The sequence below is a fragment of the Drosophila tropicalis genome, unplaced genomic scaffold (assembly GCF_018151085.1).
Source record: "Drosophila tropicalis isolate 14030-0801.00 unplaced genomic scaffold, ASM1815108v1 contig_859, whole genome shotgun sequence".
Classification (NCBI taxonomy): Eukaryota; Metazoa; Arthropoda; class Insecta; order Diptera; family Drosophilidae; genus Drosophila; species Drosophila tropicalis.
The window spans coordinates 10,396,939-10,411,553 of NW_027173353.1; the positions used below are offsets into that span (position 1 = coordinate 10,396,939).

The 14,615-nt window shown below is 40.6% G+C and overlaps 4 protein-coding genes across 8 annotated transcripts; 2 read left to right on the plus strand and 2 right to left on the minus strand.

The window, feature by feature from the left end:
- The first annotated feature begins 1,228 nt into the window (after positions 1–1,228).
- Taf1 (TATA-box binding protein associated factor 1) lies at positions 1,229–10,197 on the plus strand. Of its 5 annotated transcripts, none has more exons than XM_068296330.1 (15): positions 1,229–1,481; positions 1,540–1,826; positions 1,881–2,000; positions 2,061–2,272; positions 2,328–3,367; positions 3,423–4,140; positions 4,210–4,482; positions 4,558–4,779; positions 4,850–6,764; positions 6,832–6,974; positions 7,037–7,379; positions 8,442–8,540; positions 8,996–9,190; positions 9,309–9,401; positions 9,513–10,197. In XM_068296330.1, exons 1-15 carry the CDS (start codon positions 1,339–1,341, stop codon positions 10,136–10,138), a joined length of 6,429 nt encoding a protein of 2,142 aa, XP_068152431.1. In that variant the 5' UTR covers positions 1,229–1,338; the 3' UTR covers positions 10,139–10,197. The 5 variants fall into 5 exon arrangements, with proteins under 5 accessions (XP_068152431.1, XP_068152432.1, XP_068152433.1 ...); XM_068296331.1 differs by having other exon boundaries at positions 4,853–6,764; XM_068296332.1 differs by lacking the exon at positions 9,309–9,401 and having other exon boundaries at positions 4,853–6,764.
- Positions 10,198–10,394: 197 nt separating this feature from the next.
- On the minus strand, positions 10,395–11,390 carry LOC137582484 (probable peptidyl-tRNA hydrolase 2). Its single transcript, XM_068297050.1, has 2 exons — positions 11,094–11,390; positions 10,395–10,894 (listed from the first exon to the last, which is right to left on the minus strand). Exons 1-2 carry the CDS (start codon positions 11,283–11,285, stop codon positions 10,523–10,525), a joined length of 564 nt encoding a protein of 187 aa, XP_068153151.1. The 5' UTR covers positions 11,286–11,390; the 3' UTR covers positions 10,395–10,522.
- A 332-nt stretch (positions 11,391–11,722) lies between these two features.
- On the plus strand, positions 11,723–12,945 carry twr (signal peptidase complex catalytic subunit SEC11 homolog C twr). The gene is made up of 4 exons (XM_068296772.1): positions 11,723–11,917; positions 12,010–12,269; positions 12,377–12,554; positions 12,618–12,945. The coding sequence occupies exons 1-4, from the start codon at positions 11,849–11,851 to the stop codon at positions 12,666–12,668; spliced, it is 558 nt and encodes a 185-aa protein (XP_068152873.1). The 5' UTR covers positions 11,723–11,848; the 3' UTR covers positions 12,669–12,945.
- On the minus strand, positions 12,928–13,676 carry agt (O-6-alkylguanine-DNA alkyltransferase). The gene is made up of 2 exons (XM_068296771.1): positions 13,640–13,676; positions 12,928–13,569 (listed from the first exon to the last, which is right to left on the minus strand). Exon 2 carries the CDS (start codon positions 13,515–13,517, stop codon positions 12,948–12,950), a length of 570 nt encoding a protein of 189 aa, XP_068152872.1. The 5' UTR covers positions 13,518–13,569; positions 13,640–13,676; the 3' UTR covers positions 12,928–12,947.
- Between the last annotated feature and the right edge of the window lie 939 nt (positions 13,677–14,615).

A 14,615-nucleotide genomic window follows, 5' to 3' on the forward strand; every position in this document is an offset into this window, starting at 1 on the left:
AGTATATAGGTAAATGTTTACTATTACTACTCGGGCCCAAAACGCGCTTAAACTACATAATTTTGGTATCAAACGAAAGAGAAAAATTGCACGAGCACGACCTCAGGTGCGCCTTGGCGATTTATTTCGTAGTTTTTGAGTAATTAACAAAAGAAAATTAATATTTTTAGCGGGACTATAGCTAAAAGTAGCTTTTTCCGGCTAAAAAAAGCTGTTCAATTTTGAGATGGTGTTGCCAAATGCCGAATTTTGGATAATCGAATACGCGGGCTTTTTTGAATCTTTTGTTCGCACTATTCTCAACAAACGAAAATATTGTTGAGTTTACAATATTTCTTGAGTTTATAGAACAAATATAGTTTAGAATACAATATTCGGCTGCCAGAGCAGCCGAATATTCCTCGACTTTTGAGTTTAGATCAAAATATTTGGCTACCAGGGCAGTCAAACAGCGCGCCAAATAAAAAATAGCGTTTGACAACACTGAAATCTAGCTTTACCCGATTTTTCCACTTTTCAACACTAAAATCTCGAGTAGTAATAGTAAACATTTACCAGTATATATATTCTTGATCAGCATGATAAGCTGAGTCGATATAGCCATGTCCGTCTGTGCAAATCAACTTCACGCCGCCATCTTAAGAGCTATCGAGATGAAACTTGGTATATAAGCTACTTGTATCCCGGAGCAGATAAAGTATGAAAATTGTCAGGATCGGACCACTATATATTATAGCTCTAGAAGAAACTTTTTCATGAAAATTAAAGTATCCACATGATATTTGCTACGATGATAGTATTGGATATAAAATTTGAATCTGATCGGATGAATAGAACACAAGTTACAGTCAATATAAATCGGTTCAACCGCTGCCGGCAGCGCTGCTTGCTGCCTACTACGTCATCAACAGGGCACATGCATACACACACAGACGCAACGCTACATGAACTATATGTGTATGCGTGCGTGGCTTTGCTTAGGGAATGAGGAAAGAAGAAAAACAAATTGTAGTAAAAAGATTAAAATTGTTTTGTTTGTATATTGATGAATTTTTTTTTGGATATGTAAAATTATTATTGTCAAGGACTGCAAGGGTATATAAACTTCGGCATAGCCGATGTTAGCTTCTTTGATATTTTTTCAATAATTTTCGACATCGAAAAATTTCCATCGATGTATCGCACTCCATCGTCTCCATCGATAATATCGATGGTGCCATCGATGGCTTTCCCAGCTCTATTAAAAAGTAAAAGAAGAAAAATGAGAAAAAGATAAAAATTAAGAAAAACGAAAATAATTCAATTGTTTAAGTGTTGCTGTCTGCAAAAACATAAAACATGGACAGCGATGATGATTTGGGTATGGATCTTACCGGCATATTGTTTGGAAACATAGATTCCGATGGCCGTCTGTTGGACGATGATGATGGGAATGGAAAATTTGATGCCGAGCTTAGGGAAAATCTTGGATCTCTGGCAAAGTGAGAAATAGCAAATGCCGAATATTAAAAAGAGGTTAATAATCAAATTTTCCATTAGGTTGGGTCTGAACTCAATGCTAAATGAGGTAATAACCGATCATGAGACTGAGGAGGACACCACCACCAATACAAATGAGGGCGACTTTGATTCCCTCAAAGAAGATGCAAAACCAGATGGTAACGAAGAAGGTCTCATCACAGCTCAAGAGGACGCCATCGACTATTCAGATATTGCGGAGCTATCCGAAGACTGCCCGGTGGAGGAGGTCACGTCACTGGCGACTTCCTCGTCAGCAGTGGATCTGGAAGACGCCATTCCTGCCTGCAAGGTGGAAACAAAGACAAGTAAGGTGAAGCAATGTTAGGAAAATCACAAGTTACATTTCGACCCGTCTTTAGCTAAAGATGACAAGGAATTGATGCCGCCACCAAGTGCGCCCACACGTTCCGCTGCAAACGAAGAAATAGTTAAAACGGAGCCCACTGCTAGTGGGGAAACCAAAAGTCAGGATTCTAAAGGTAGTTCAAGATGTTTGCAATAATTATCTATGTGGATATAAATGCTTTCGTATTCACCAGATGCCGATCGCAAGCTGGACACCCCTTTGGCTGATATATTACCATCGAAATATCAAAATGTCGATGTACGTGAACTTTTTCCGGACTTCCGGCCACAAAAGGTTTTGCGTTTTTCACGTTTATTTGGTCCGGGGAAACCCACAAGTTTGCCCCAAATTTGGAGGCACGTGCGAAAGCGACGACGCAAACGGAATCAATCCCGAGATCATAAGGTAATTATTGTTGCTATTTTTTCATTCGCATTTTAACATCATTTTGATTTTTTAGCCAAGTACTGCTGGATCAGATTCACCCAGTGACTCGGAAGAGCCACGTCGTCGCTCTGGCAGGGGATTTGATCTGCATTTTGCACCTGATCCTTCCCCCGCTGATTGTGTGTCTGATGATGAGGACAAATTGCTTGGCGATTTGAATAGCGAAGATGTTAACAACCAGGAGGGCCCGGAAAATGGAGAAAATGGTGATCAGAAACCGAAGGTGGCTGATTGGCGATATGGACCAGCTCAGATCTGGTATGACATGCTCGAAGTCCCAGATTCTGGAGAGGGGTTTAATTATGGATTCAAAACCACAAAGAATCAAGTAAACGGTCCCGACAAGGAAAAAGAAGAGGAGGAACCATGCATAGCGGATGATGCCTTTCTGATGGTCTCTCAATTGCATTGGGAAGACGATGTGGTCTGGGATGGCAATGATATCAAGGCCAAAGTGATGCAGAAACTTAACTCCAAGACAAACGCTGCAGGTTGGCTTCCCTCCAGCGGTTCTCGAACTGCTGGAGCCTTTAGTCAACCGGGCAAAAGTTCATTACCCGTCGGCAGTGGTGGGGGCAGTAATGCTGGCAATAGTGGCAGCAATGCCAAAGGAGGAGGAAACTCTACCGGTTCTAGTAAGAAATCGCAGCAGAATAATGTCCAAGCTAAGCAATCGGCACAACAACAAGCTGAAGCCGCAGATGATACTTGGTACAGTTTATTCCCCGTGGAGAACGAGGAGTTGATCTATCATAAATGGGAGGATGAGGTCATATGGGATGCTCAGCAAATGAATAAAGTGCCCAAGCCAAAGGTTTTGACACTGGATCCAAATGATGAGAACATTGTATTGGGAATTCCCGATGACATCGATCCGTCCAAGATAAACAAAAACACTGGGCCTCCGCCCAAGATTAAAATTCCGCATCCGCACGTTAAGAAATCAAAGATTTTGTTAGGCAAAGCGGGTGTGATCAATGTCCTAGCAGAGGATGCTCCACCACCGCCACCCAAAAGTCCCGATCGTGATCCCTTTAATATATCCAATGATACGTAAGTATTTCTGTGTTCTATTCAGAGAATCTAAATGGCATTCATCATTTCTCAGATATTATACACCCAAAACGGAGCCGACTTTACGTCTGAAAGTTGGCGGCGGTAATCTTATTCAGCACTCTACTCCTGTTGTGGAATTGCGTGCTCCGTTTGTGCCCACACATATGGGACCCATGAAATTGCGATCTTTCCATCGTCCGCCATTGAAGAAATATTCCCATGGTCCAATGGCCCAGACCGTTCCCCATCCGGTTCATCCATTGCTCAAGACAATTTTGAAAAAAGCCAAGCAGCGCGAAGTGGAGCGTATTGCCTCTGGTGGCGGAGATGTATTCTTTATGCGCAATCCCGAGGATCTTAGCGGCAAAGATGGCGACATCATTCTGACTGAATTCTGCGAGGAGCATCCTCCACTAATGAATCAAGTGGGCATGTGTTCCAAGATCAAAAACTATTATAAACGCAAAGCCGAAAAGGATAGTGGTCCACAGCATTATATGTACGGGGAGGTTGCATTCGCCCACACCAGTCCTTTCCTGGGCATCCTTCATCCGGGACAGTGTATCCAAGCATTAGAGAATAACATGTATCGGGCTCCCATCTATCCGCATAAGATGTCACACAATGACTTTTTAATTATACGTACGCGATCTGGTTATTGGATACGTGCAGTGAATGCCATTTTTACAGTTGGCCAGGAGTGTCCACTGTATGAGGTTCCTGGACCGAATTCAAAGAGAGCTAACAACTTTACCAGAGATTTTCTACAGGTTAGTGGTGTAGTATTCAGTTTTTGTTATGTGCAACTCATTTCACAAGGATACATGCATTCCCTTTAGGTATTTATTTATCGCCTGTTTTGGAACAGTCGCGATAATCCACGTCGTATCCGGATGGACGACATTAAGCGAGCTTTTCCCGCACATTCTGAGAGCAGCATACGCAAACGTCTTAAGCAATGCGCTGACTTTAAGCGCACTGGCATGGACTCCAATTGGTGGGTAATCAAACCAGAGTTTCGCTTACCATCCGAGGAGGAAATTCGTGCCATGGTCTCGCCGGAGCAATGCTGTGCATATTTTAGCATGATAGCAGCAGAGCAACGTTTGAAGGTGAGAATAATGACCCACAGGGTGACTTGCTTAGACTTGCTTCGACTTGCTTCATTCTTTTATTCTCTCAATTAGGATGCCGGTTATGGGGAGAAGTTTTTGTTTGCCCCCCAAGAAGATGACGATGAGGAGGCCCAACTCAAACTGGACGATGAGGTCAAAGTGGCGCCTTGGAATACCACTCGTGCCTATATCCAGGCGATGCGTGGCAAGTGTTTGCTGCAATTGTGCGGTCCCGCCGATCCCACTGGCTGTGGTGAGGGTTTCTCCTATGTGCGAGTGCCCAATAAACCAACGGTAGGACATTGAGCATTAACAATCTTAAAATGATTTTACATATTGTCTTTATCCCCCCAACAAATAAAAGCAGCAATCCAAGGAGGAGCAAGAATCCCAACCCAAACGATCTGTGACGGGCACCGATGCCGATTTACGACGTTTGCCCCTTCAACGTGCCAAGGAGCTGCTGCGGAAATTCAAAGTTCCGGAGGAGGAGATTAAGAAACTATCACGTTGGGAGGTTATCGATGTGGTCCGCACCCTATCCACTGAGAAGGCCAAGGCTGGTGAAGAGGGCATGGATAAGTTCTCACGTGGCAATCGATTTTCTATAGCCGAACATCAAGAACGCTATAAAGAAGAGTGTCAACGCATATTTGATCTTCAGAATCGTGTCCTGGCCAGTTCGGAGGTGCTATCTACTGATGAGGCCGAATCATCAGCCTCTGAGGAATCTGATTTAGAGGAGTTGGGTAAAAACTTAGAGAACATGTTGTCCAACAAGAAAACCTCAACTCAATTATCACTGGAGCGGGAGGAGCAAGAGCGCCAAGAACTGCTGCGTCAACTGGATGATGAGCATGGCGATGGTGTATCGAAAGCGGCCAAAGCCAAGGAAGAGGCAGCCAATCAACAGCCATTAAATAACAACAATCAGAGAAGAATATTGAAAATCACTCGAACCTTCAAAGGAGCCGATGGCAAAGAATATACCCGAGTGGAGACAGTGCGACGTCAGCCGGTGATCGATGCCTATATAAAGATAAGAACCACCAAGGATGAGCAATTCATCAAACAATTCGCCACACTTGATGAGCAGCAGAAGGAAGAAATGAAGCGGGAAAAGCGTCGGATACAAGAGCAACTGCGTCGCATTAAAAGGAATCAGGAGCGGGAACGATTGGCCCAGTTGGCCCAGAACCAGAAACTCCAGCCCGGTGGTATGCCCACCTCTTTGGGAGATCCCAAAAGTTCTGGTGGCGGTGGTCATAGTCACAAGGAGCGCGGTGATCATGGTCACAAGGAGGTTAGCCCATCCCGCAAGAAATTCAAATTGAAACCAGATTTGAAATTGAAGTGCGGCGCCTGCGGTCAAGTGGGTCACATGCGAACAAACAAGGCGTGTCCACTCTACACCGGAATGCAGAGCAGTCTCTCGCAATCGAATCCATCGTTGAACAACGACAACGACGATTTGGATGATCCGCAGAGCGAGAAGGAAATGACAATGAACGATGATGATGATCTGGTTAATGTGGATGGCACTAAGGTCACCCTAAGTAGTAAGATACTTAAACGTCATGGCGACGATACGTCAAAGAGACGTAGCGGTGGCCCTGGTGGCAGTCAGTTTACTCTCAAGGTTCCACGCGAAGGAGGTCTTGGCAAGAAGAAGCGGCGCCTCGGCACTGATCTTCATTGTGATTATCTGCAGCGTCACAATAAAACAGCTAATCGACGACGCACCGATCCGGTTGTTGTTCTCTCCTCTATCCTGGAACTTATCTTGAATGAACTGCGATCCATGCCAGATGTTTCGCCATTTCTTTTTCCTGTTAATGCCAAGCGAGTGCCGGACTATTATCGTGTGGTTACCCAGCCGATGGATTTGCAAACGATGCGGGAATACATACGACAGCGTCGCTATACAAGTCGCGAAATGTTCTTGGAGGATCTGAAGCAAATTGTCGATAACTCCATGCTCTACAATGGGGCGCAGAGTACTTACACAATGGCCGCCCAGCGTATGTTCTCCAGCTGCTATGAGTTGCTGGCCGAACGTGAGGATAAACTTATGCGCCTAGAGAAGGCCATTAATCCTTTGCTGGATGACGACGATCAGGTGGCATTGTCATTTATTTTCGACAAACTTCATACACAAATCAAACAACTTACCGAAAGTTGGCCCTTCCTCAAGCCGGTGAATAAGAAACAAGTCAAAGACTACTACACTGTTATCAAGAGGCCCATGGACTTGGAAACCATTGGCAAGAATATAGAAGGTAACACAGGAACACTTTGCAGCAAAACTTGACCCATCTTTTATGCATTCTTCTTTCCTCTTTGCAGCCCAACGTTATCACAGTCGAGCTGAATATTTGGCCGATATTAAGCTTATAGCCACCAATTGTGAGCAATATAATGGCATTGATTCGCGCTATACGAAATTTGCCCAGAAAATTCTGGAATACGGAAACGCTCAGCTGGAAGAGGTAGAAAAATAATGATATTCCATATATGAACTTTATAAACTAGTAAATTATTATGTTTTCAGTTTGCGGAGCATTGCACTCATCTGGAGGAGAACATAGCCAAGACTCAGGAACGTGCCCGTGAGAATGCACCCGAACTGGAGGAAGCCTGGGGTAATGATGACTACGATTTCAGTCGTGGCAGTCGTGCCAGTTCACCAAGCGATGATTACATTGATGTCGAGGGAAACATTGGACATGCATCCACCTCTAATGCTATACACCGGAGTATGGGTGCAGATAGTAGTCTGCTGCACACACCGGCACCGCCACGAAAACCCCCAGGTCCTGGTCCTGTTCCTGGTACCAGCGAGGTGAAACGTGGTCGTGGCAGGCCGCGTAAACAACGTGATCCTGTAGAGGAGGGTAAGTCATTGCTAGCCCAATCAACTGAATCTCTTAAAATGCTAATTCTATATACATACATACATATGTATCTACTTATGATCCATGTCAGGCAACGGTTTACACACACATGATCTACATTTGTTAATCTCTTCTTTTCGCTCCCTTTATCTATATTTGTGTCTCTCCCTCTATATATATATATATATATATATCTATCAAAATATATATAGAAATTATGTTTTACTCCTAATTCTATTCGGTTATGGTCTTAAAGAATTGATATATAAAATTTGCTTTTTACTAATCACAGACCTGACTACAAATAAAAGTTTTACCATAGATTACCCATCAATTTTTGCTAAATATCCGATGAAAATATTGTTCCGAATATATATTAGTATTGAAACTAATATAAAATATGCCTTATTGCCAAAATGCCATCTTTATCAAGTCTATTTAAAGGATCTACTTTAGATATACCTTGCGGCATATTAAAGTATTTAATCACACTTACTATATACAATACATAGTATTAGGTTTTGTTAGTTTTTGTAGATTGCATCTCATTGCATGAAATTGTGAAAATGAAGTAGTAAATATTAAAATAATTGATTTTAAAATTAAGATTATAATATATTCTCTTAAAAGTGTATTTCGGCTCTAAAAGATTATTTGGGGATATACTGAAATTTTGTGGTTATCAAATTTGCCTTTCATGTAATACTTATCGCTTATGTCTGTATATGTAAACTACTTTATATAGTTGTCTGATTCAAACAAAAAGGGTGGATTTTAAAATAATAACTAAAATTTACTTTGAATATTAACGCAATTAGTATTTGGAGAAAGAAATCCTACATTAAGCAAATAAAACTTAAGTCTATCAAGGCGTTGGGATAGATCAGAAATCTGTATAGATATAGTCATGCATTGCACGCAACAAAAACATATAATCTCAATAAGTTTTCCCCTCTTAAAAATCTCTAAAAAAAGAAAAAAAATTAATTCAATTTGTTACTTCTTTATTATTGTTTTTTTTTGTGTGCCCAAAAATACAACAAAAATACTTCTATTTTCTAGTAAAAGCCCGAAATCCCGTTAAGCGTGGTCGGGGTCGTCCAAGGAAGGATAGCCTTGCCTCGAACATGAGTCTAACGCAAGCTTACTTTCTGGATGAAGGTAAGGACTAATTAATGGATTGCCCAACTAAACTACAAATATGTATTAGCGGGTCACTCCCACTTTACATAAACACACAATATATAATTCTTCCTTTTTGCATGCATTTGCCTATATATACATATATTTGTGTAAAATGTTTTTACACACACACACATACATCTTAAACTTATCATATTTCAGTTGAAATTATTTTGCTTTATATTTTTGGTTTGGTTTCTTGCTAAATTTACTTTAATTTACTTTTGTTGTGTAACCATTTTGTTTATTTTTGTTTTTTTTTTTTTTTTTTTTTTTTTTGTTTTATTGCATGCAGTTTTAAATTCCCTTAATTTAGTTTTCTCTTCGCTATTATCAATTTTCTACAACTAATACTTTTTCTTTTTTTTAATCTATTTGAATATTTCTTAATGCCTTATTAATATTTGCATTTTCTTTGTAAATTTTTATAATAGATCTTCAATGCTCAACGGACGACGATGAAGATGACGATGAGGAGGATTTCCAAGAGGTATCGGAAGATGAGAATACTGCTGCCAATATTTTGGTTCAAGGAGAACGCATTAATGCAGCATCCAATGATGCCATGGACTATATTGATCCAAAGAATATAAAAACCGAAATCGAGATTGAGCCGCAGCAGATGGCAGGTAAATTTCAATTCAATATTTAGACTTTATCATTTTGATCAGATTGAACATTTGGATTCCGATTCTTCTTGCTTTTTTGCTTGCCCTCAATACAAACAAATCGCACATACATATATAGAGGAGCAGGAAGAGGATGTTAGCCAACAGGCAGCTGAGGCTATGGTCCAATTGAGTGGCGTTGGCGCCGGCTACTATGCTCAACAGCAGCAAGGTCTCTAGTCCAACCTTGTCCCCATCCCTACCCGACAACGAAAATAACCTTTTTGCCTATTTGTCTCGACTAATTTTTATCATTATTATTTTGTTCGTTTTTCTTTTTCAGATGAATCTATGGATGTGGATCCCAATTATGATCCATCCGATTTTCTGGCCATGCACAAGCCGCGTCAAAATCTGGGTCTAGATGCCACAACTGAGAATCCACAGGGTGCCTTTTCCGATTTTATGCCACATGTACAAGATGATAACGGTCAGCAATATAATCCGCCAGATTTGGGCGCCAGCTCCAGCCTGACAGTGCCTATTCTTGAGGATGATGCGGCAGCTGCCATGCATAATGTGACCATGGGGATGTCAGGCAGTGCGCCGGCTGCCCCTGCTGCTACCATGGTGGACAATGGCTTGGGCATTGATGACGATCTGGACATATCGGAGAGTGACGAGGAGGACGATCCCTATAGGATACGCATCAAAAAGGAAGTTTTGGATGATGGTGACATCCATCACCAACAGCACCAGATACAGGCCCAGTCATCGCAATCACAAATCTATCTCCTGGACTCATCCAACGAACCTGGTGCACAGCCTGGAGCCATGCTGGACTACCATCAGCAATCGTTGGAATATCAGCCCGACCAGGAGCTTCAACAACAGGCCACACTAGCACCTGCTCCTGTCCCACAATCAGAAGAGCAGCAAGGTGATAATGACTATGCTTGGACTTTTTAAGAAAATAGAATTAAGAATAACGTAATTTTAAGAAATATAACTTTTTCACAAAACCTAAAGAGTTTCTAGTTGTTGATTGCAACTGGAGGAGCTTCCAGGAGAAGGCAAATCTAATCCTTTAAACAATGGCCCGTAAAAGAGACCTGGTTAATGAAATATTTCCCACCGAAAGGCTGAAAATACTATTAACATTTCCTGTAGATTCTCTTTTGGGACTCATGACCAGTTTTGTTCGAACATAATTACAAAAGGTGAATTTAAGTTAATATGTATTTTTTGTAATTCCATTTTGTTCTTCACGTTAACATGACAATGGTAAATTGTTTTCTGTTTTCTACGTCACATATTGCTTTTGAGAATTTTCCAATAGCCGATGCCTGTAGCTTACAATAGCTTCAAGTGGCCAGTAACAAGATCAATATCCGTAGCATTTGCTGGTCCAATGGCCAGCACAGTTTTGGAGTTTGCTGCGATCTGAGTCCGCCCTGCATCTCGTATTAGACACGTGTTTAACAGCTGTTTCTCGGCCGCCCTCTTAATGGCCATCATTTCGGGTTCACTTTCCACACGTACTGCAATCTTAGCGCAGCCGCAGTTCTCCCAGGAACGCAACAGCCGTGGAGTTTTTTTAACAGCCTGCTGATAGGCACCGACAGCGGCATGACCACATTGGGCAGCAATTTTTCCCTTTCCCATCTTCAGGTCGTTCCTAACAACAAGAACCATTTTGAAGTTTTCACTGTATCCGGCAAAGTTCTGTGAAATGAATGTTTTATTTTAAAAATCTGTTGGAAATGGTTCAGAAGCATTCTCCAGAAGCCATAAGTATTTAAATTGGGTGAATCAACATTTCGTATTGTTATATATGTATATGTGATATCCAAGTGGAAACTATGTATAATTACATCCAAATACTTATGGCCACTGGTCCATGTATATATTTTCTCAACCTCACCCTATCCGCTGCTGCAGCGGTAGTTGCTTGCCCCATGCTGCCTGCAGCAGTCTCGTTGTCGATTTTAGCACATGCTTCGCTTTCTTCACGCTTTGGCGAATAGGATAGGGCATAGCGATAGCCCACAAAAAATGACAAGATCACAGCCAATCCATTTATGATTTGTGACGAATCTAGAAGTTTGTCACCCATGGCAGCCTCGAATTAGCAGACGAACTATAATTATATTTTCAACAAGAGATTAAGGAAAATTGTTTGGATGCCGGTACAAAAGAAATATCGCTCATCTCTAGTTTAAACAGAGTCGATATCAGCTGAGCGAATTCGTGCATGCACTTTGTTAGTGGCGAAATCGCTGCACTGGGAAAAATAAGTAGATATCAGGAAATTTTTATCAACTTCATTTTATGATTTTCAGCAGCGTTCCAAATAAATGTTCAAGATAGAATGAGCCATGAAAGCAAATTAATATCAAAATTAAAATAGAATTGCACTCCAAGTGTCCAAGAAATGTTGAGTTTCCTTTCTAGACTTAAAATATTTTTCATAAATGTGACCAATATTATTATTATGTCTTAATATTTGTCCCTTTGTTATTTTGCTCCAACAACAGTATCGACATTACTATCGACTTTTTGCCCATCTCTATCGGCTACGTGTCCGTCATTTTTTGTATTCGTGGTACTAACTTAAATTAGTTAATATATTTATAATTTCCTTCCATCAAACTAGGAGAAATATAATCAAGGTCCACCATGGGCATAGCCAGCATTTTGCAAATCGACGAAATGATGGGCGATTTCAATCGCATGAACAAGCGTCAGGTATGTGGGAAAGAGAGAGGGAGAGAAATGATTAGAAAAACAGGGATTGATTTGCAGATTGTAATGCAATTTTTCGGTTTTGCATTTTACAGTCACTCTACCAGGTGCTGAGCTTCGCCATGATCGTGTCATCGGCCCTGATGATATGGAAAGGTCTGATGGTTGTCACTGGCAGTGAGTCGCCAATTGTTGTTGTCCTCAGTGGCAGCATGGAGCCGGCATTTCATCGCGGCGATCTACTCTTCCTCACCAACTACAAGGAGGAGCCAGTGCGCGTCGGCGAGATTGTGGTGTTCAAAGTGGAGGGCAGAGACATACCCATAGTGCATCGTGTGATCAAACTGCATGAAAAGTAAGCTAAAACAAGGCAATTGCATATCGGGGTGGGGTTGGGTGCAGTTTGACTCCTTGTCTATTTTTTTCTGCACTACTAAAACATTTGTTTTCTAAATTTTTCAGGGAAGATGGAACAGTCAAATTCCTGACCAAGGGTGACAATAATAACGTCGACGATCGAGGCCTCTATGCGCCAGGACAACTCTGGCTAACGAAAAAGGATATCGTTGGGCGAGCAAGAGGATTTCTACCATATGTGGGTATAATTACTATATTTATGAACGAGTATCCCAAGGTTAAGGTAAGCCTAGTCATCTTGGAGAATTTTTAGTTCTGTGTATTATCTTTCGATTCCTTTTTGTAGTGGGCCATTCTTTCCATTCTGGCGATTTTCGTGCTGCTTCATCGAGAATAGGAACCCGCCCAGTTTAATCTTTAGGTACAATTTAAGTAACATCTGAGAGTGGAGATCTGTCAAAAGATTTAATTACATTAATAGATGTGCACAATCTCGAGTCTGTTATGCATTTCCGTTTCATTTTAAGTTAATACAAGAAGTGAAAGTGCATTTTTAATATTTGGTTTTCCAAGGACACCATCAATAACTAGGTTCATGCTGAATTTCAATACCTAAAAATCAAATGAATCAAATAAATAAAAACAATTTTCTAAAATATGTATTCAAATCAAAATTTTATCCCAAGTTTGCTTCAAAGTCTAACAATTGCTTTTTAAGCTGACCACCCCAGCCATATTTTAATTGTCCATTCTGGGACACAATCCGGTGGCATGGGATGAGAATAGAAACTTCATTCCGTCCCACTGTAGTGGCGACAGCACGCACAGCCTTTGGCCGATCCACCATTTCCGCTAGCTGGGCATATGAGTAAGTGCAGCCAGTCTCTACATTAGTTAACGCCTTCCACACTTTGACTTGGAATTCAGTACCATGGACAGCCACCTCAATGATCTGATGATTCTCTTTGTCCTCTGAGAACAGCTTTTGGCGCCATTTCTCTATGAGCACGTCATCTCGTTGCAGCTTCACCTTCGGCCAATGTTCGCCGATTTTCGCAATTGAAGAAGAATCGTCTTTTTGTACAAAGTATAGCAAATAAATGAATCCCAGATTTGCATCGTCTTCAGGCGCAGATACTCCCAATAATATTCTGCCAAACTGGGAATCAATAAAACCATAATGCATCGATTTGGGTAAATTCTCTAGAACATTTATGGAAATACTAAGATTTCGGGTGAACCACATGATGAAAGATCCTTGTATATCTATCGACACAAAATATGCCAAAAAACTGAATCTTTAAGAAGCAGGATGTGAAGTAATTATTTTGTATACAAAAAAATTTCAAAAATATAAACACAACTTACTCGCGAACTCGAACATGTTCGAGCGTTTTATATTCCGATAAATTTTCAGTCCAAAACAAAATAATATGGTGTGTGTTTACACTGCGTTGCGTCTCCTATCGACTTTGTCGTCGGAGGTAAAACGCGGAATAGGTGTTAATACTGCAAAAGTACCTTTGATTGATTTGTGTGCTTGAAATGTTTATCAAGAATAACTTAATATGGAATGAATGGACATTAAGCCATAGAGGCTTCCGGAATCTGTCAGGGAAGTGTACCAAACCGAAAGTGTTTTGTTCAAAAAGATACGAATTTTAAAGTAGACTTTAGGTCATAATGTAATTTCGTCTGACCTCGATTTGTTTGGAAACTCGTAGAAAGAAAAAGAGCTTTATAAAAACATATATATATATATTAAGGTAAATTATAAACTAATTATAACAAACGCTACGGAATCAAATTCGTTTTTCCATAAAAATGACTTCTTGGTAATATTTTTGGTATGTTTTTAATGGAAAAGAACTTCTTCCCTAATTTTTTATCACCACCAGTCCGCAGTGTAAACGGACTTGCATAGGAAGTTAACAGTCAATGTTAACCTAAAGAATTTGCAGCACTGTGTCGCCATCTACTTTATTTACGCGGCAAATTCGAAATATTGGTTGCTTTTATCAGTGCATGAGTCACTGATAAAAAGATCTCCTTTTAAGTTCAATTTATAAAGTGGTCTTAAATTCCTATCTATCAAATATGCAAAATACCATGAGTTCCACAGGCATTTGATGAATTTCTTGGTTTCAAATTACTCAAGATATCAAAGTAAAACATAAAGAATTCAACCAAAAACAAATCCCCCGGAAAATTGAAACAACTTTGTTTCATATTGCGAACATGTGATACTTTTCGTAATCCCCATCAAAATGATAAATTTGCCAAATACATGTAAGCATGACCATGAAGTTTAATTAATACTTATATCGCAAAGATATGTTAGATA